At 46.2% G+C, this 20,904-nt stretch overlaps 1 protein-coding gene across 1 annotated transcript in view; it reads right to left on the bottom strand.

Moving 5' to 3' along the window:
- LOC119165528 (ATP-binding cassette sub-family C member 2) overlaps window positions 1-20,904 on the bottom strand; it is a 286,281-nt gene that overhangs the window by 8,202 nt on the left and 257,175 nt on the right. Inside the window, exons 6-7 of the mRNA XM_037417681.2 lie at window positions 8,573-8,731; window positions 84-250 (exon numbers count right to left, since the gene is read on the bottom strand). Of these exons, the coding sequence (XP_037273578.2) occupies window positions 84-250; window positions 8,573-8,731 (326 nt within the window). The remainder of the gene's footprint in view (window positions 1-83; window positions 251-8,572; window positions 8,732-20,904) is intronic.

The following is a 20,904-nucleotide window of genomic DNA, read 5'->3' as shown; positions in this document are numbered from 1 at the left end:
GATATCCAGGTATACAATATTTCTTATTTTTGTTTTCATTCTGCGAGAGGATATTGTGGAGAGCGTTATTTTTTCATGTGTACCTCAGATTGCTGCCACCATCTCCAGTCTCGAGCAATAGCTGGAGTGGTTGCTTGGACACGAATTCAGCAAGGTTGGCCTGTCGCAAAACTTCCCACAACTCCTCGTCCGTGTGCTTCTTTGTGGGATCCAGGTTTGCACGAAGTGTTCCGCGCACCAGATTCGGATCCTGCGAAAGTTCACAGGAAGATAATACCTGGAGCTTTGAGCTCTGCTGTTCATAAGTAAAAAATAGTCACAGCACGCATCATCAGAGTTAGCTATCCGCTATATCTGCTTGGTGATTTTAGAGTGCTATTTCTTGAATCCTCCATAATAATACGTCGGCGGCAAAGCCACGCTGCGCACAAGGCCCGCGATAAAGTGAGTTTATGGCACAGCTGCTCTTGAGCACAGAATAAAAGGAACTGCACATCCCGAGCAATCCGGGTCTTGGTTCCTTCTTCGCCTCAGGATTTCTATTGCCGAAATCCCAAGAAGGCCGAGACCCTTCACACAGCTAGCTTCCTAAGATGAAAAAGCTACATAGGCATCAAGGCACCCTTCGTGGTGCTGCAGTGTGACTTCTGTCCGATGTTAGCGCGATCCTCCTGCAAGACGCTTTACCGGCTTCAGGAGAAACGCATCGACCAGATCCGTGACAGACACTCAGCAGCACCGTCTTTAACTGCTGATGAACACCATACTGTCATCCAGGTATCTCCATTCCTACGAAACGTTCATCCACAGCATAAAGAAGGGACGTGCAAGGCTAGGACCATCATGCCCCTTGAGAGAATAAGGAACAATCTTCATTCATCATCTTTCGTCCATGCCACTCAGAATGGTTGCCCCGCTATAATTTTCCTTATCTCCGTCAACCACAAGGGTTCTAACATTACTCATGCATCGCTTAGGACTGTACTTTCTTAAAAGCCAAGTGGTTTTCTGTATCCGTTGGCTTTTTAGAGAGAAGCAGGTCGCTCATCTGCACCGACTCCAGTTCAGTGGCCAGGGCTTTCGTCTCTTGTTCACTCGATAATAGCGCTCCTTTTTGATATCATTACCTGATTTTCTACACATCTGGAATTCCTACTGAGCTCTCTCGTGGTCCTCAACGACACTGCTCACTCCCGGGCGCACACACAAACCCTCCGAGCAGGGAAAGACGTAGGTCCGCAGGTTGGCAGTGTGCTGTTTAGAGACGCTTAATTCACATTCGTTAAACTGACTAAATTTGCCATTGTAATTGGCCGTCATTTCCTCCTCCGCACAGCAAGTTTATTGCCTCGATCTGAGGTCATCTTTTCTACAATGCTACAGACCAGGTTTTACTCAAGTCTATCTCTTCTTTGCATTCTCTCAGGAGAAGATTTTTTAGTCTACTTGGCCGCATTGCGGTGAAGTTAGTAACCATGAACATATGTAGTGGCGGCGCCCTTTTTTACGGGGCGCAAGTTCACTGACCCAACAAAATTTGTACTCTGTCTTCGAACTTTCAAGTTAGTTCCGAACTTAAAGGCTGCCCGGGAAGGTCAAGATGCGCCAGAGAGGAGAGGCCTCCTCGTCCCCCGTGAACATGGCCCACGACGTTGCTGTCAAGGAGTGACATTCCTCAGGGCCTAATGTAGTTATGTATCTCTGTTTTCCGGAGCTGCACAAACACATCGCCGATGTTCTTGGCGTTGAGAAGTCTGACGCGGAAATTATGACGCTCTAAACTACCTCAAGTAGATTCACAGCCTGCAGTACACTGACCCAACCCGGGGTCTGTTTTCTAGCCGTTCTCCGGGAAACTTGCGGTTGCGGTGGCTGGGCGACGAACTACCGAAGATGCTGCAACCATGACGCCGTGATGGTATTCTCCGAACACCACGCGAACCTATCAAAGCCCTGACTACAAAACTCCATGTACTGATGACGACCTAACCAAGTAGATTGTAAATGCCATCAGCCAGCTTCGATCTTTGATGAAGGCGTGTAGACTGCTTGGTTCTGATATATTGATATGTGGGGTTTATTGTCCCAAAACCACCATATCCGAGGCGAAGTGGTGAAGTGCTCCCGAAATTTGGATCGCCTGAAGTTCTTTGACGTGCACTCAGATGTGAGGTCACGGGCCTACAGCATTTTCGCCTAGATCGAAAATGAGGCCGCCGTAGCCGCGATTTAATCCCGCGGCCTGTGGATCAGCAGCCATGTACCTTAGTCACAAGGTTACCACGGCGAGGCTGCTTGCTTCTACCATCGTTGAAGCTGACCAGAGGAGGTATGTTGGTACGAGTTACATATTGACAACAGTGACAGATTGGGAGCAGCACAATCAGTCATCAAAGCCCAAAACCTCACTGCTCACAACAGGCGCCCTGTACTAACTAGGCTTGTGAGTGGTTTTTCGAAAGGTCGAGTGCCCGTCTTCAGTGCCCTTTGACAGTGACTGGAACTCATTAAGCACTACGAGGCAGCCATCCACATGCAGCCTGGTCTCTCCAGTATCGAGAAAGTCACGTTCTTAGAAATGTTCTTGGCTGGCACGACGAACTGGGCCATATAAGGGATACGACTCACAAAAGCAAACTCAACATAGTCGTCAACGTGCTCGCCCAAAGATTCAGCCGAAAGGATCTCCTCATATATGACCATGTAAAGAGCCTCCTCGCAAATAAACTTATCGAGATATCATTGCAAATACTGTCAGGTTGCTCTCATGAAGTTTGGTCATCACCACGTTACACTAAGTTCAGCGCCAACCGCCCCTAAGATGTTCGAGAGGCTTCGAGGCTATGGTGGATTGTTTTGTTAAGATTACACTTACTTCGGGCACATAACAGATTAATTGAGAACCTACGTCGCGACTAGCAATAACGCTAGATTATTTGGTGGAAAGAGTATAAATGCCGACACGCTTCACCACTTGTCAGTTGATCGACGGCCGATTCTCTGCTCGTCACAACCAGTGCTAGTGCCTCGCTGCAATCTACCTTTTACTTTACGTGACCACGAGTTCAGTCCAAATAAACAGTTGTTTAAGCAACCTGCATTCTGCTTCCTTCGTCAACGTCACGACCCCGAGACATCTGGTGGAGGTGCTCATCGTCCCTGTACCGAACGCCTCCCTTCAGTCGGGAGCCAAGCACCAACCGTGAACTAAACAGCCCTACCAACCTCGACCTACGAGCAAGCCGCTGGCAACATGGGCTACCTCTAGAATACGGGGCTCTATCCGACAACAGTCGCGCCAGCGCCACTTCTGCATCATTTATGACAGCCCCTGTACCAGCGCCCGCCATGGTCGTAATGCAGCAGCCAAAGCAGCCACCCATTTTCCACGGATCACCATTTGAAGAACCCGAGACTTGGCTCGAGACGTACGACCAAGTAGCAGCCTTGAACCAGTGAGACCTGAAAAAAAAACTGCACCACATCTACTTCTACCTGGAAGAGGAGGCCAGGTCCTGGTTCGAGAATCGAGAGTATGCACTTCGCTCCTGGGAGCTTTTTCGCCGCGCATTCTTGGAAACTCTAACGAGTGTCACTTGCAAAGAAAGGGCTGCTGCTTTGCTGGAGACCCGGGAAAAGCTTCCAAACAAAACTGTCACCATCTTCAAGGAAGAGATGAAGGAACTGTTCCAGCCCGCCGATCAGGCCATGGATGAGGACAAGGAGCTCCGTTTCTTCATGCGTGGTTTGAAGCGAGAGTCGTTTGCGGGACTTTTTCACAACCCACACACGACTGTTGACGAATCCCTCAACAAGTCAACGACAATAGAGAAGGCACTTGAGATGCGCATAAGGCAGTATGACCGTCGCTCTTCAACAGCCAACTACGCCGAAGCCTATGCCCTCAGCGCAGACGACCTGCGTGAGACAATCCGACAGATCGTGCGGGAGGAGCCACGGAGCCTGTTGCCTTCGTCTCACCACCAAATGGATTGGATCGCCGACACTGTCCACAAAGAAGTTCGGCAATCGCTTGAAGTTTTCAAAGCTTCGCAGCCTCAGCCGTAAGCGATGAGATACGCTGCTGCAACCCGACGCTGCGCTCCCCCTTCACGCCAACGTCAAGCACCCACACCGTCACAGATCTGCCGCCAGCTACTGCTGCCGTCGACACCATACGGTCCGACCACCGGCCAGCGCAACGCCCCGAAAAAAAACCGACGTCTGACGTGCCCCCGACCACCAACCCTTCTGCTATCACTGCGGAGAAGCAGGCCACACCTACAATTACTGCCAGTACCGACAGATGCGACTGCGCGGTTTCGCGGCCGATGCGCCACCTCCACTGCGGGCGGAAAGACCCCGCGACATCACCGACTACCTCGCAGCAGCGCAGTGGTCAGCCCGAGGAACTTCCAGTTCGCCGTAAACCGGCCGCGACTTGTCGCTTCACAGCCGGCAGTACACTGACCCTACCCGGGGCCAGTTTTCTAGCACTTATCCGGGAAACTTGCGGTTGCGGTTGCTGGGTGATAAACTACCGAAGATGCTGCAACCACGACGCCGTGCTGGTATTCTCCGAACACTACGCGAGCCTAACAAAGCCCTGACGACAAAACTCCATGTACTGATGACGACCTAACCAAGCAACATGAAGCAGCGGAACAGCTGATGCAGTCGTGACCCGGTGCCGCGACCTAACTGCAACGCGAGACGATAAACTAGTTATCTCAGTGTTCTTATCGACGGCCACGGTGTAACACCTCACGTCGAGACAGGAGCTGTCTATTCGGTCATCAGTGGAGCGTTTGCTACGAAGTTAAAGAAAGTCAAGCAGGCCTGGCAAGGCCCTAAATCAGGAACAGCTGGAGGCCACCTAGTAACGCCGGAGGGAACCTGCACTGCGAGAGTTTGTGTTAACAACCGCATTTACCCCGCAAGCTTCGTTGTACTACACCGATGCACGAGAGATGTGATCCTCGGTATGGACATCTTAGGCAACCTTGGTGCAGTTATCGATCTGAGATCCAAGTCGATGACGATCTCAACAGAATAAGCCTTCTCACCACACACGCCTCCCGGGAAGCAGGTCGTGAGTGTACTGGAATATCAGATCACCAATTACGTTTCAATAAGCATCAACATTCGCGTCCGCTCTCAGAAAGCATGCATGCAAGGTGTCGTTGAAAGTGACCAGCTTTTGATCAAACGCGAGATTTCCGTCGCAAAAGGAATAGCTGAGCTGAGAGGTGGGAAAACAACAGTGATGCTCACGAACTTCAGCAACGACTATGAACGTGTGAGCAAAGGCACGACAGTTGCCTATCTTTAAGAAATCGTCGAAGCCAGCAGCGTTATTGCCCTCACCGAGACTACTGAACTTGTTCCTACGAACGAAGGTATCTATGGGAATTTAGACGGCAATCCGACTCTTGCGATGCATAAGCCAGAACGGCTGAAAAGCCTGCTCTGGCAATACAAGGGTTGCTTTGCATCATCACTGAAAGTTCGGCATACACCAGTAGCTGAACATCGCATGCTAGCGGAGGAAAGTACCAGACCACTCCGTCAGAGCCCATACAGAGTTTCAACGCCAGAGCGGGAGGCAATAAGAAAACAGGTCGACGGAATGCTATGCAAGGACATCACACAACCTTTCAAGAGTACGTGGGCGTGACCTGTGGTGCTAGTGACAAACGAGGATGGCACACTGCGCTTCTGCGTCAATTATCATCTCCTCAACAAAATCACAAAGAAGGATGTGTATCCTCTCCCACGGATAGACGACACTTTTGATCGACTCCACAACGCGAGGTATTTTTCGTCAATGAACCTCAAGATCAGGTATTGGCAAATCGAAGCTGACGAGAGGGAAACCGAGAGAAGACGGTCTTTTTAACACTAGACGGCCTCTTCGAATTCAAGGTGATGGCGTTTGGTTTTTGCTCGGCCCCCAGAACTTTCCAACACGTTATGATTACCGTAATGGCTGGACTGAAGTGACCGAGTTGCCTCGTGTACTTGAATGATGTCGTTGTGTTTTTGTAAAGCTTTGACGAGCATCTCCGGTGCCTTGAAGCTGTTTCGAGCAATCAAGACCTTCGAACTCACCTTCTAGCCGGAAAAGTGCCACTTCGAGTTCGAGAAATATATGTTCTTAGGCCACGTGATAAGCAAGTCTGGTGTACGCTGCGACCCGCCGCAAACAAGCGCCATTGATGAATTTCTTCCATCTGCCGACAAGAAAGCCACCATTCGATATCTCGGCCTCTGCACTTAGTACAGGTGGTTCCTCCAAAACTTCGCATGGATCGCCAAGCCACTCACAACCTTGCTAGGTCCAACGTAGAATTCAAGTGGAAAACGTCACAGCAGGAAGCATTTAAAGAACTTAACAACGCCCACAGACGCCTTGGTTAGTTGCGCATTTTGACTAACTCGCCGAAACAGAAATACATACCGATGCAAACAGTGCAGGACTCGGCGTCAATCTTGTACAGAGGACTGACGGACAGGAAAGGGTAATCAGTTATGCAAGTCAGTCGCTATCAAAGGCGGAGGCCAACTAATGTACAACAGAAAAGGAGTGCTTTGCCATCATTCGGACTACCTCAAAGTTTCGCCCCTACCTTTATGGCAGTCCCTTCAAAGTTTTAAACGATCACTATGCCTTGTGTTGGCTGGCCAACATGAAAGACCTTATTCAGGTTGTCTTGCAAGATGGGGCCTGAGACAGCGAGAATTGGACATTTCCGTCGTTTACAAGTCCGGAAGAAAGCACTCCGATGCCGACTGCCTGTCTTGTGCCCCCGTCGACGCACTACCGCAGGATGACCGGGATGATGACTGCTTCCTAAGAACCGCAAGTGGCGACGACTTCGCTGAGCGACAACAAGCCGATGCGCAACTCAGGTGCCTTAGGGAATACCTCGAGGGCAGTGCTGGCGTTGTTCTGAAGGTATTCAAGCGAACAGTGACGTCATTTTTTCGTAGGCAACAGTGTTCTTCAAAAAAAACTTCTCGTCATGTCGAGCCAAGCAACGTCTTTTTGTGCCTTTCGCATTTTCGCATTGCGACAAGAAGTTTTCCTGGCCCTGCACGACGATGCACGGCAGGACACTTGGGGGTTTTTCGCACGCTCGCCAGAACACTGGAAAAGCGTTACTGGCCTCGCGTTGCTGCCGACGTTTCTTGTTACGTGAAGACTTGCCGAGATTGCCAGCGACGGAAAACACCGCTGACTATACCAACTGGGCCTTTACATCCCATCGAGCCGCCACGCTTACCATTCCAGCAAATTTACATAGACCTACTAGGGACAATTCCAACCTCGACTTCAGGAAACAAATAGAGTATCGTCCCTACCGACTACCTTAAACGCTATGCCAAGACAGGAGTTTTGCCTAGGAGCAGTGCATCTGAGGTAGCCAAGATTTTTGTTGAAATCATCGTTCTACGTCACGGCGCGCCAGAGGTCCTCTGCACAGACAGAGGTATGGCCTTTATGGTGGACCTAATACAGGCGATCTTGAGGTGCAGCCAGACAAATCATCGCCACACCATCGCCTACCATCCACCGACCAATGAGCGGCTAAACAAGACAATTGCTGACATGCTGGCCATGCACATCGACGTCGAACACAAAACGTGGGAACCCATTCTTCCGTACCAGACCTTCGCATACAACACCTCAGTACCGAGGGTTGTTTGTTTCGTCCTCCTTATTTGCTCTCATTTTGTGTGATAATGACTGATATGTGGGGTTTAACGTCCCAAAAGCACCATATGGTTATGAGAGACGTCGTAGTGAAGGGCTCCAGAAATTTTGACAAACTGGGGCTCTTAAACGTGACCCAAATCTGAGCACATGGGACTACAGCATTTTCGTCTCCATCAAAAGTGCAGCCGCCACAGCCTGCATTCGAAACCGCGACTGGCGGGTCAGCAGCCTAGCACTTCAGCCACTAGACCAACACGGCAGGGCATGTGATAATCACATAACGAAAGTTGATACGCTGCAAACTACACCGCTTTTTTGGTTTGTTTGCGGTTGCTTTTGTTGGTCACACCTGAATAGGCGTGCTAGGTGCGAAATTTTACTTGTGATCTTATTTAGTGGATATTCATTGCAACATTCTCGCAAATTCAGAGTTGTACGTCGCATGCTGTGTGGTTTCACTGCAAAACTCAACATTCCACAACTCAAGCAATCAAACTCTTAAACGTATGAAGCCATTGATTCAACTGTCCGGTGGTCTTCAGCAATATCCAGTTTTAAGCAAAAGGCTGCACTAAAGATTCACAACAAAAATTGTGAAATTTTTCGGAAAAACATTATTTTTACTTTTCGGGAATTTTTATGTTATTTATGGTCAGTAGATCAACTTCTAATTGTAACTATGAGGCTTTTTCAGACGCAATATAGCGAAAACACGTGGAGCACACCAGACAGCCGTGGTCACGATCATTGTCACGTTCAGCTACGTCCACTTGGCGAAAACAAGTAGGCAATGCTTTTTCATAGCAGCAAGATCTCTTTATGATTGAGTTTATTAAATAACGTGGCTCTTACTTGGGGAATGACGGTGATTGCAGTACGCAACTTTGGCAGTGGCACAGAGGCTATGTCGACGTCATCTATCAATATCTTGCCATTCGTGCTCTTGAGCACCCGTAGCAGGGCTAGGACTAGGGATGACTTGCCCGCACCTGTGCGACCCACAATTCCGACCTGGAAACAAAGTGATACAGATTAACATTGAAAGTGAAAGTTGTACTGCCAACCTGGCACGCGATAAATTCAGGCATATCCTACGTACGTTGGGAGTCGATGTCATGCAAAACATGCGTTTGCACAGGGAATGCAGTTCTGTTGTAATTATTTCAATGAAAAGAACGTTGATAAATGACGCTAAAGGAATATGTGAATGCTGTACGCTCAAACATGTTGAACAGTAACACGTATTTGACATACCTGCTTGTTGCCGTTGCGTAACAAAGCCAAAAGCAAGGGGTTATTAGAACACCACGCGCGGAAAGCAGGGATGTTTTTATGGTATTATTCAGTGTACCCACACTGTCAGCGCCATAACAGCCAACAGTGTTTGGAAATAAATAAATATAGCAATCGTGGTCGTGACGATGCTGGCCCTGGATACTGCTACTTCGATCAACATAAGTGGATGATGCTTATAGGGAGCCTGCAGCAGTTTCTGAAAAAGCTGAGGAAACGCTGCCGATCGGTAGTCGAGGCTCCCGAGTACACGTGAGCCACAAATAATAGCACCGCACGGAGCCTGCAAGTTACAAGAATTTAGCCAAGTTAGCTAACAATTGTTTTTTTTTCTTATATCGACAAGTGATGGAAGAAGCTGAAAAATCACTCTAAGCAGGCCTTCTAGAGCCATTTGCCGATTTGAGCATGGCGTGCTCGATCGTCACAGAGATCGCCGTGGGAGGCCGCAACTTGTCCACGCCTGTACACGCGATCACACTTAAAGTTACGTACTCGATGAAAAAGAGAATAAAGTCTGACGGTCACAAGGTGCGTGTTACGTATTTTTTATTTGCTCATAACATTTTTCCCCTCCTCCCTCTTATTTAGCTTCTAGCAGTTTCATTTGGAGGAGAAAAGAGACAATGCTGCTGAAGCGTGCGACCAATCCTTGTAACTCCGCTGGTACTGGTAAATTCTTAAAACGTTTTTGGCACTGAATTTGTGACGTAATAGGCTCTTATAGTGAATTCATTCTATGGTTACTTGAAATATAATTCAGGGCTCCTTTAACTGTTATTGGCGTGAAGACGAAGTGGCAACGGTATAATGGGAGTAAATATGTAATATTTATAAAACTGATTAGCCAGTATTGCAGCCACCCTCTGCATTTTACCCGCGTTCCAATTTCATACGGTCAATATACAAAGTTTTTCAAGCTGTAGTAGGGCTCAGAAGTTAAATACTTGGTTGCCACGCAAATTTCTCAGGTTAAATTTCTACGGGAACCTGATTTTAAATTTGCAGCCATTCCTATCTATCTATCTATCTATCTATCTATCTATCTATCTATCTATCTATCTATCTATCTATCTATCTATCTATCTATCTATCTATCTATCTATCTATCTATCTATCTATCTATCTATCTATCTATCTATCTATCTATCTATCTATCTATCTATCAAGCTGCCTGTGTAGTTGGTGTTCCCGTCATTCTCGCCTTATCTTGGGGTAAACCAAAACTGGCATGAGAAGGTAACATTGTTTTACGAACGTGGCAAACTGGTCTTGACATAAATAAGGTGACAATCTACATATTTGCACAACGCAAGACTACGAGTAGTTACGACGTAAATATAGAAGAAGGGAGAAGGACAGAAAGAGCGCTACTAGCCCAAGAACTTGCCCAAGCATCTGTCTTATCATGTGACAATCTCGTCGCGTACGTCGTCAACCCCTTACCACTAAACACGTGAAGCACAGGCCAGTTTACCATAGATTGGTATGTGCCACTAAAGCCCCGATTCCTTCTGAAAAGTACAGCCGTCTTTTGATCTGCGTCAGTTCTTTCTCTCCTTGCCGGAGCTTCTTGTCTCTTCGAGTGGATGCGGCGAAGAAGTGGTTTTTGCCACTTGGCGACATTTTGAATGCGCCAAAGTGCGACTGTGTTGCTTGTTCGCCGCATGCGAAGTGCAGGACGTTGTATAGCATTTCTCTCAAAAGTGAGTAATATTTCGAATTTCACGCTCATCGCAGCTTTGCTCAAGCGCAGCCCGTGTCTGCAACAGTGCCCACGTCAGGTTGGCTCCTTGTGAAATGAGCCACTGGAACTTGCAAAAAAACGCTTTGTTGCCATACATATGACAATGTGTTGAACTTTTCCATTGCTTTGAGATGATACTGCGCATTGAGTCCAAATAATACATCGCTAGAAATGAAGGATCGGTAATTTCGACAGTGATGATGTGATTGTGTTTTTCGACCTTTGCATCACAGCACCATCATGACCGTCCAGCGATTTGAAATAGTTTCTGTGTACCTGATTGACGTTTATCGCCTACATTATCTGCAACACCGATGAAGACATGCAAAACATCAAGAAAATGGTTGCGAACTGCGACGCAAAGGATAAAAATCTCAGAACCGTGCCCTTCGTGCACAAGCCATTGAACAGGCAGAGGAGAGATAGCTTGATACACATCACCAAGTTCTGAGCGATCACTCAAATGGATATTGGGGACATTGCTTCAGTTAGAAAATATCGTGATAGTTTGTGCACACGGAAACTATTTCTTCCCAAACGACGTAGCTTAAGACACCGCAGCTGCGATTGAAATATTTCTTACCGGTTCAATAACTAGCCTGCCGTGTTTACTTAGTATATTTCAACCTGTTCTCAATAAACCCAGTCGTGTATATGAGCGCCAGATACACAAGGATACACTACGCTGCGAAAAAAAGTTTAAACAACGAGCAATTCGCTACCACTTGTGCATAACTTGTACCAGCTCTTCTTGAAGTAAGCAATGCCACCGGAAGGAGAATTTCAAGATCTAAAACGGCGCATGCAGACACCGTCGGTACTTTCGCATTTTCATGAAGACGCCAACACGAAAATCCTTACTGACGCAAGCTATGTAGGGCTAGGACCTTTTATGGTGCAGGAGATTCATGGGCTTGAAAGAATTCTTGATTATGCGAGCTGGTCACTATCTAACGTGGAAGTCAACTATTCCACAGCAGAGCAGGAGGGTTTCGCCATCATCTTGGATACCTCCAAGTTTTGCCGCAGCCTCTGTGGCAGAACTTACAAAGTTTTGAGTGACTACCATGCACTCTGTTGGCTAGCTAACTTGAAGGACCCTTCAGATCACCTCGCATGATGGGGTCTGTGACTTCAGAAATTCAACCCCACCGTCGTCTACAAGTCAGGGCGAAGGCTCTCTGACGCCGACTGTCTGTGACGCGTCCCCATCGGCCCACCGCTGCAGGACGACGAAAACTGCGACTGCTTTCTCGGAGCCGTAAACGTCGAAGATTTCGCTAAGTGACAGCGTGCCGACCCTTATATCAAGGACTTTGCAGAATACCTCAAGGACAAGGCTGCCAATGTTACAAAGGTATTCAAGCATGAAATATAGTCGTTTTGTGGTATAAAAGCACCCTCTTCAAGACGAACTTCTCTCCCAATCTAGCCAAACTGTGCTTCACTGTTATAGAAGATTCACAATTATTATATATCATTTTGTTTAGCCCACTTGGTGAACATCGTATCTATGAAACCTACGTCGCTGCTAGCAATGAAGCTAGAAAATTCGATGGCAAGGGTATAAATGCCGACACGCTTTGCTGTTTGCTAGTTGACGGACGGCTAACACTCCGTACGCCGCTATCAGTACCAGTGTTTTGCTCTAATCTGACTCTCTTTACGCTTGCCCACAAGTTCAAGCGAGATAATCAGTTTCATCTTCGACCTGAAGTCTCCTCACTTTGTTCACGTCAGCACCCCATAAGAATAATTTACATTCTCTAGCAATGCTTTCCTCGTAATAATAGAAACTGGTTGACTGAATGATTATATGCTAGCACAACTGCATCCAGTTTTACGACACAAAATGGTAGATTCCACGTACAGGTGGTATCAATGATATGCGAAGTGCTAATGACGAAAGTTGATATGTCAGTTTTAATTCAACACAACGTTCCTAGGCACACGTAAATTGCGCCGTAAATGACTTTAATATCATGATTCTCATCTTTGCGCCTAGCTATGGTGTTCATCATCCATTCACTTCACGTAGTACTGAATTTGATACCTGTGAAGCTAGCGAAAGTGCCGCGACCGCGCTATGAGCGTAGCATGTAGTCATGATTTACATGACACACATGTCAGGATTATCATTTTTGGACGATTCATTTACCTTCATCGTCCGCTCACGTCACTTAGTATCAACTTTGGTATATGCGAAGCTAGCGATACGGCCGAGAGCACATGAGCGTGACATGTAGTCATGTTTTTGCACTACACGCTTGTCATGATTTTAATGTTTCAATGTGCCATTTGTCTTCCTAATCTATTCACGTGACGTGTATCACTTTTTGTACCTGTTAATCTAGCGAAACGTCCACGAGCGTGCTATTAGCGTAGCATGTAGTCACGTTTTGCATGACACACATATCATGAATGATTATCATGTTTGGATATGCCATTGACCTTCGTCGTCCATTCACGTCACATAATACCAAAATTGATATACTGAAGAAAGCGATATGGCCGTGAGCGCATCGTCAGCCCGGCATATAGTCACGTCCTTAAGTGACACACGTGTCATAGTTATCATTTTTTACATGTCACATACCTTCGCTGTCCATTCACGTCACGCAATACTAAACTTAGTATATGTGAAGCTAGCGAAACGGCTGCGAGCGCATCTTGAGTGTGGCATGTTGTCACGCCCTTAAAGTAACGCATGTCATTATTACCATGTTTGCAATAGTCGTATACTTTCGTCATCCATTCACGTCACGTAATACCACATTTGGTACATTTGAAGCTAGCGAAGCGACCGAGAGCACAACTCGAGCGTGGCGTGTAGTCATGTGTTACATGGCAAGTATGTCATAAATTTCACGTCAGGACCTGTCACTTATGTTCGGCATGCAGTCATGTTATACCATACCAGTTTTGCAAAAAGTAATGTGAACGAAAACATGGTAAGAGCAGCAAAGTCATAACATGTAAGTTATCCCATTCATGGCATACATGTCATTTTTTTCATGTTACGACAAGTAACTTGTAGTCATCATATAGTTCATACAGCCTTGTTATGCCACATCAATTCGGGTATAGAACCGATTATCGAAACATCCAGGAGAGTTAGAGCTTTAATTTGCTTGATAGATAGATAGATAGATAGATAAATAAACAGAATGATAGATAGTTAGATAGATAGATAGATAGATAGATAGATAGATAGATAGATAGATAGATAGATAGATAGATAGATAGATAGATAGATATGCTCAAAGCACCCGAAGTTCGCTTACACATGCTTCACTTTTAAAATGGTTTGGACTATAGAGGAAATGCATTGTTTCGTTTTTGAACAGATTGCAACGACGTTGTCAATGCTCTGAATAACCTATCTAGGGATCAGGCAAATTTTCAAAGCTTTGGAGAGTGACATCGACTTCACGGAGCAGCCGAAAGAGGTAAACCAGACACTGTTTGATGCGCTATCAGTTAGACGTATTCGGCTGTTCAACCTCAAAGTATTTTCTGCCGTTTTATCTAGAAACACTACTCGAGGAACGCAGAAAGTTCGAAGCGCTTTTTCATAAACGTTTTGTCGCACAGTGAAGACGACGCTAGAAAGAGATCATAATAGGGAGCAGCCCTGGATTTATTAATGCTCGTATGACGGTCAGGGCGTGAGAATGATAACAATATTTATTGAAGTTTAACGTCCTGAAACTGCCATATGAGTATGAGAGATGCCCTTTTGAAGGGCTTCGGCAATTTCGACCGCCTGAGGTTCTTGCTTCAAGCATTTGAATCCCGTTGGTCCCGAAATTCCATCCCGCGATTTGCGGGTCAGCCGTCGAGTGCCTTAGCCACTAGACCACCATGACGGGCAGGACGTGATAGGGGTCACAGAGTGGGTGGCGACTCGGATCTGTCGACACAGCAGATACAAAACAGACTGCTAACGACTTCTAATAAACCTAAACGTAAGCTTTTCGGCATGGAGAATCTAATTAGCCACCCTTGTGCATTGCTTATCCCGATACCACGCAAATATTTCGGGACAATTACTACACAACGACTCGTTCCACCATGAAACCATCTAGCGTCCACCCAATACATTACCACAAGTGGTTTACAATATTGTATGAGATCCTTACACCCAAAACAACACTATGAATTGGAGCCTGTGCAAAATATTTGTTCTTGAAAAATATTGAATATTCCCAGTCACTACTAACGCTCACCAATAGAATAAGTTCATTGTAACATCGCCATAATCTCAGTTATCTACAGTTCCTATACAAAACATCATAAGAGCAGAGACTTACCTTCATTTGTCTTGCTTTAAGCACCCTTATATATGCGGTCTGCTAGACACACACGCATAGAAGTCTTGTTTTACGACAACATTTGTCAAAACCAAATCTCTTATAAGTTTTTTTTCGGCGCACCATAACATATTGTGATTCTTTATATTTTCATATCATACAACTGATGTACGTTACAGGGGACTTAAGAGACCTTTTTTCCGAAAATTGAGCGTAAAGTTAAGTAGAGTTTCAAACTTTTTTGTTAATTCCTTATGAATTTTATGCTGTATGCAGTGCGCTGTTATTATTTAAAGAGTTTTTTTTTCACATAGTTTTCACCTATACCAATGTTGTGCAGAGCAAGAGTTTTTTTTTCGTGATGGCCTATGGTAATTGGCGTTTTTTGATAGCCTATGCTATAGATTGTATGCGTTTTACGCGCAGTTCGCTTTTGTTTTCGCATTGTCTGTCGTTTTGAATACTTTGTCCTTGTATTGCCCCTCCTGCATGGGCCACAAAGTTTGTGAGCTGTATCGATAAATAAATAGTCAAACAAGCAAGTTATTAGGGCAATTGCGCTCTTAAACATCGAAGTTTAAAAAATGACTGCCTGAACTGAGGTTCATCTGCAATATTTTCAACTTTTTATTGCGTTGATTACAAGGTCTGCTCCACCCTTGAAGTCCTCTTTTCGGAACTTCGGCTGAAGCATGCAACCCCTAATTAGAGATTTTACGTAACCAAGTTTTAATTTCTAATCAGTTCCATTTGTTTTGATTTCGTGCGTCTAAAACACTTCTGGATTTGCTAAACGTGTTAATTCTGGTGCAACGCGAAAACATTTCCCCCACCTTCCCTAAGGGAACTGTGACGAAATTCGAATGGATTGCGTAGCGTTCATAACAGCATTTCTCACGTGAGAACGCAGCGAGAGAAGAATAATGTGTTCTTTATTTTTATTACACGGCGAAGCCAATAGCGCCATTCGCGGCACGTGGCGTTTTTCTTACGGGAGAAACGCGGTATTCGTTTCCAACTCTAGTAGCCAGCCTTCACGATTAAAAAAAATGGCAGCATATTCATGGAGTGAATGATGGAGAGTGGGGCGAAGCATTCGTCCGTCCATGCGTCCGTCTGTGTGACCGTCCATGCGTCTGTTCGTGCACCCGTCCCTGCGTTCGTTCATGCATCAGCCCCTGCGTCCATTCATCCGTCCATTCATGCATCTGTCTGTGTGTCCGTTCGTTCACCTATTCAACACTCCAAGTCCCACCATCTCGCATCTTTTCATCATATATTCCCCATATAGAAGCACCGCCATTCAGTGGACATTCCAAGGACTAAACGAGAGGTGGCACACGTACACTTTCTTACGGCTTGCGCTTCGGGTCTACTTCCCACCTTCAACCACCTTGAGTTCATGGTATATACTAGTTCACTGTATTCATGGCACTGCAGCCCAATTCTCGCTAAACCTTTCTAAAACCAAGGAGGTTACGCCCAGTGAGTATAACGTAGCAACGTTTTCCTGTCAGATAGTGCTCAATGTACATGCCAGTGGCTGCTAATGTGAAATGAGAGACAGGAGGATTCAGCTTTTAATTTCTTACGGCTGGCGCTTCGTATCTGCTTCCCCCCTTTACCCACCTCAAATTCATTCATGGTATATACTAGTTCATTGTATTCATGGCCCTGCGGCTCAACGATCGCTAAACCTTTCTAAATCTAAGGAGGTTACACCATGCGAGTATAATGTAGCAACCCTTTCTTGTCCGATAGTGCTCAATGTACATGCCAATGGCTGCTAATGGGGTCGCAGCGTGCGCGTTGACTAAAAGCCGAATGCTCCTGTCTATAGTTCCCCATTAGCAGCCATTGGCATGTATATTGAGCCCTATTTTTTATTGCTAAACAACGCACAGAAGAAATCTCTCACCGGCACCACCTTGGAGGTCGAATGTTATACCTATTTCGGGTATGTGCCACTGGTGGTTACGTTCCACGAGGGACGCACAAGCCACGCCATAAGGTGCTTCACCCCTAATAAAACGCTACCCACACGCTGGCAGCACCAACGCTAAAAACGCGTTTCAAACGCACTGCATTGAGGCGATGACAAGTAACGTCCAAGTCAAGTAGGTGGAGGCTCCGGTTGCTAGACTACAGGACGACGCTTACACAGTCGGCTAGTACCGAACAGCCCACAGTTGGGGAAAGAGTAGCCAACAGACATTGCACTCAGGCACTGATTTGCTCGCGCATCGAACATGCTTTTGTGGTCAGCGACACCATCTTAGCAAGAAACTATTCTGGAAAATCAAAGCGAACTCCCACTGTGGTTGTTGCTCAAACAGGCGCTGTCCCTTCCCAAGTGCGTGCAAGTACACAGAGCGGCACCTCCACCTGACGTCGCCGACAGGATCAGCTGCTGCACAGACCTGCACACGAAGCTACTTCTATGCATGCAAGACCTGGGGAAGCTACGACCAGCGAGTTCCATGTATTTCCCGAGGCTGACAGCGCACCGATTCCTCCCTGGGCAACTCTGGTTACACCACAGGCGACACCAGCACCCGCTGAGGCAAGACGGTACCCCATGCGAAATCATCACCCACCAGACAGATTTCAAGCTGGATTCTGATGGGTGTTGTCTGTGTTAGTAATAGAAAAGGAGATGGTGTTGTCTGCTGGCGCTTCATCGATAAGATCACTCTGCGAAGTGCACATGCGCCAATTGTTGTTAAAATCAGAGTGCCGCATTGCACCGGTGGCCTTCTCGCCTGAGCCACGAACCCACAACCATGGGACAATAAGCGACGTTGGCCTGGAACTTGTCGGACCCTTTTCGGCACGTACGTGCCTTGCAAAACGGAACAATTAACGCAGGACCCGGTCTGTGTCGTATAAAGTTTGCCACATGTAAATGGAATTTCATAAACCACACCCACCGCGCAATGTGCAAGTGTCCTTGCGTATTTTTACCACCAAAAGCCAGCTTTTTCTGTGCTGTGCTGCGTGGGCAGAAGTTAGTCACATACTGTGGGGCCTAAAACTAAATCGTTACCTGTTCGCACATTCTTTTAGTTGCTGAAAATTTTGGGCATATATGGCCCAACCACTGGTTTTTTATTCATTAGTTTTTGGCGTGCTCTTCAGTTTCTGGAAGGGGGGGAGGTTCTGATACTGCTACCTTAACAAAAAACAATAGGTGGCTGAATTTACCCTGATTATTTGGTTAAAACTTTCCTGTAATTTTTGAGCACAGAAAAAACTGAAGGCACAATATTGCCCGCTTAAGTTCCGTCTGCACCGAACCAAAAGGTAAACGTTCAACTAGAAAGAGAGCCCTGAGTGGTATTGAAGACCGCGCAAGTTGGTAACGATTCATAGCTGGTCGAGGTAAACAGCGCAAAAAACTACTTATTGTCGTTTCTAGTAAACAGGGCTCAGCGCTCGTCTTGTGTCATTTCTTTACTCTGTTTTCATTTTTGCGCAGTTACCCTCGGCAGAGAGAGGGAGGGCATCAGGCTAAGGAAGTCCGTCACTCGTTCGCTTCTCGCGTCAGCATTTTTTGCACAGTTCGTGATTTAAGGCTCATTACCGTGCTCGAGACTTTCCGAGAAAATTCGTGCCGCCTCAAGTGGACAAAAATTTTTGCGCACAACAAGAAGCTTCAGTTTCTAGACATCAGAAAATTGTTTAGGCCAGGACTTGCGTTAGCGTGCTAGCGTTAAATTCCACGTGCGGGAAAGCTCCTCCTGAATTAAGAGGATCGTCTCAGCTTGTTACATTAGGCACAATTTGATTGTGGTTTGCATCAAGCTGATACCACTCGTAAAAGATACGATGAAAAACCCCGATGCTTGCTTGCATGAAGGCTCAAAAGGGCTTGCGGTGTTTTCATGTGATCACAGATATCGCATGGTTTGAAAAACATAGTGGCGAAACTTTGTATTTTTACCGTGTTTTTAGCCCCAAACAAGCTTTCACAGTTTTGCCTCAAAATTCAACGGAAAGTAAAATTCTCAGGATCGCAGAAGTGCCCACTACAGGTTGTACTGAACTTTAATTTTGAACCTGGTTGCACTTAGCTATGAAAAAAATATTGTACAAGGTTGAAGGTGTGTGAACGCTAGGCTGAAGGAACGTGAATAGGTTCTTTGTAATTCAATACGAGCATACTTTGTGAACGAGTGGAGCTTGTGCGGATGTACTTCTTTTTACAGCGAAAGCTGTTATAAGGTCAAAACACGGGTTTCGCCCAGCGTCGTAGTTTTGCGTAACCACATTGTGCGAAATTAGAAAAAAAGCCAGTACGAATGACCTAGTTTGGCTCGAACCCAGTTACGCTGGGTGCCAGCCCAGTATTCTACCCTTGAGCCACGCCAGTGCTTTGGGACTTATTGGCAAACTTGCTTACTCAGACTTGATTTTAGGGAAAAAATCGCGTGAACGCGACTTATAAGGCATTTTGAAACAGCAAAAAAACAGCAAACTTGCCCTACACAAATTGCCCTCAAGCGAATCATTAGCAGTTATCGCTACAGATTTGTTATCAGTGTGTAATGCACTTTCTGTGGCAGTAAATGCCGAGCTGCTGAATAAGTTTTAGCATTTAGTACCGAAAAAAATGTAAAAAAAGTGCATTTGCCATGGCGGACTCTCTAGCAGCAGTATCCCTGAGCGGGCCCACCATCCCAGTTTTGCCAGATACGGCTTACGTGACAGCGCTAAGGTTACGAAATGATAAATTCAAAGATTTCGAGCATGGGAAATATTGCTGAAATAAACAGTGGTGTGTATCTCGCCACATAGAGGTCACTTAAACCAGTTAGCACTGTGCGGATCCACAACTATATTATTACCTAAACAAAGCTCGACTCAAGGCGTCACCGCTATGCAATTGTTGCAACAAAATTGAAACAATTGAACATTTATTTTTATTCTGTCATTGTTATTCTTATCAGAGAAAAAGATTTTTAGTAGCCCCATTACAAAAGCTAGGAATACAAGTAAATCTACCCGTAACTTTATCACTTGGCGGAACTTCATTTGGTTACTGCCACAGGGATATAAGCTCCACCGTGTTTGATTACATCAACACAGCTGAAAGATTACCGAGCTAGGGAACCCTAACCTTTCCAGATTTTAGTTTATAATTCGTAGTTATGTCTATCAAAAACAAGAGATGGTTTGACCGTTTGCTCAGCAAACATTTTTGTTTTTTGGTAGTATTATTTTTAAACTACTTTTTCGGATTGGCTTCATTTTCATTCTAGTTTCATTTATGTGTCCTGCCACCCGGTTCTTGGCCCATCCTTCTCTGTGGGTGATCAGCATCAGCATCAGCGTCAACTCGGACTTTGTCGCTGCTTTTGCTGGCTAGATCTACGATCCTATCTGGCCTCAAATAACAATTCGTCCCAGTACAGTATTATATTTGGAAGAGTTTTCTGGGTCTCCTCGCACGTCCGGAGTTATGAAGCCGGACTCGACCTGCTGCCATGACCAATACATCTGCCACAAGCCCTCCACCTATGGCGCCCCAGGCCATTGTGTGCTCTGGCACAGTCCATGAGCGGTACCCTCCCATATTAAGCGGCACTGAAAATTACGACGTCGACGACTGGCTGGCTACCACGAGCTGGTGAGTGTCTTGAACGAACGGGACGAAGCCACGAGACTGGCCACCGTCGGCATTTACTTCAGTGGCTTTGCCCACTTGTGGCTTCGGAACAATGAAACCGACGTTCTAACCTGGACAGCATTCGAGACAAAGTTCAGCGAAGTCTTCGTTCATCGTGCAGTTCGCAAACATCGTGCAGAGCAACACCTTCAGTCAAGATCAC

This window comes from Rhipicephalus microplus, chromosome 9, assembly GCF_043290135.1.
Source record: "Rhipicephalus microplus isolate Deutch F79 chromosome 9, USDA_Rmic, whole genome shotgun sequence".
NCBI lineage: Eukaryota > Metazoa > Arthropoda > Arachnida > Ixodida > Ixodidae > Rhipicephalus > Rhipicephalus microplus.
This window is presented reverse-complemented; position numbering and strand designations above follow the sequence as displayed.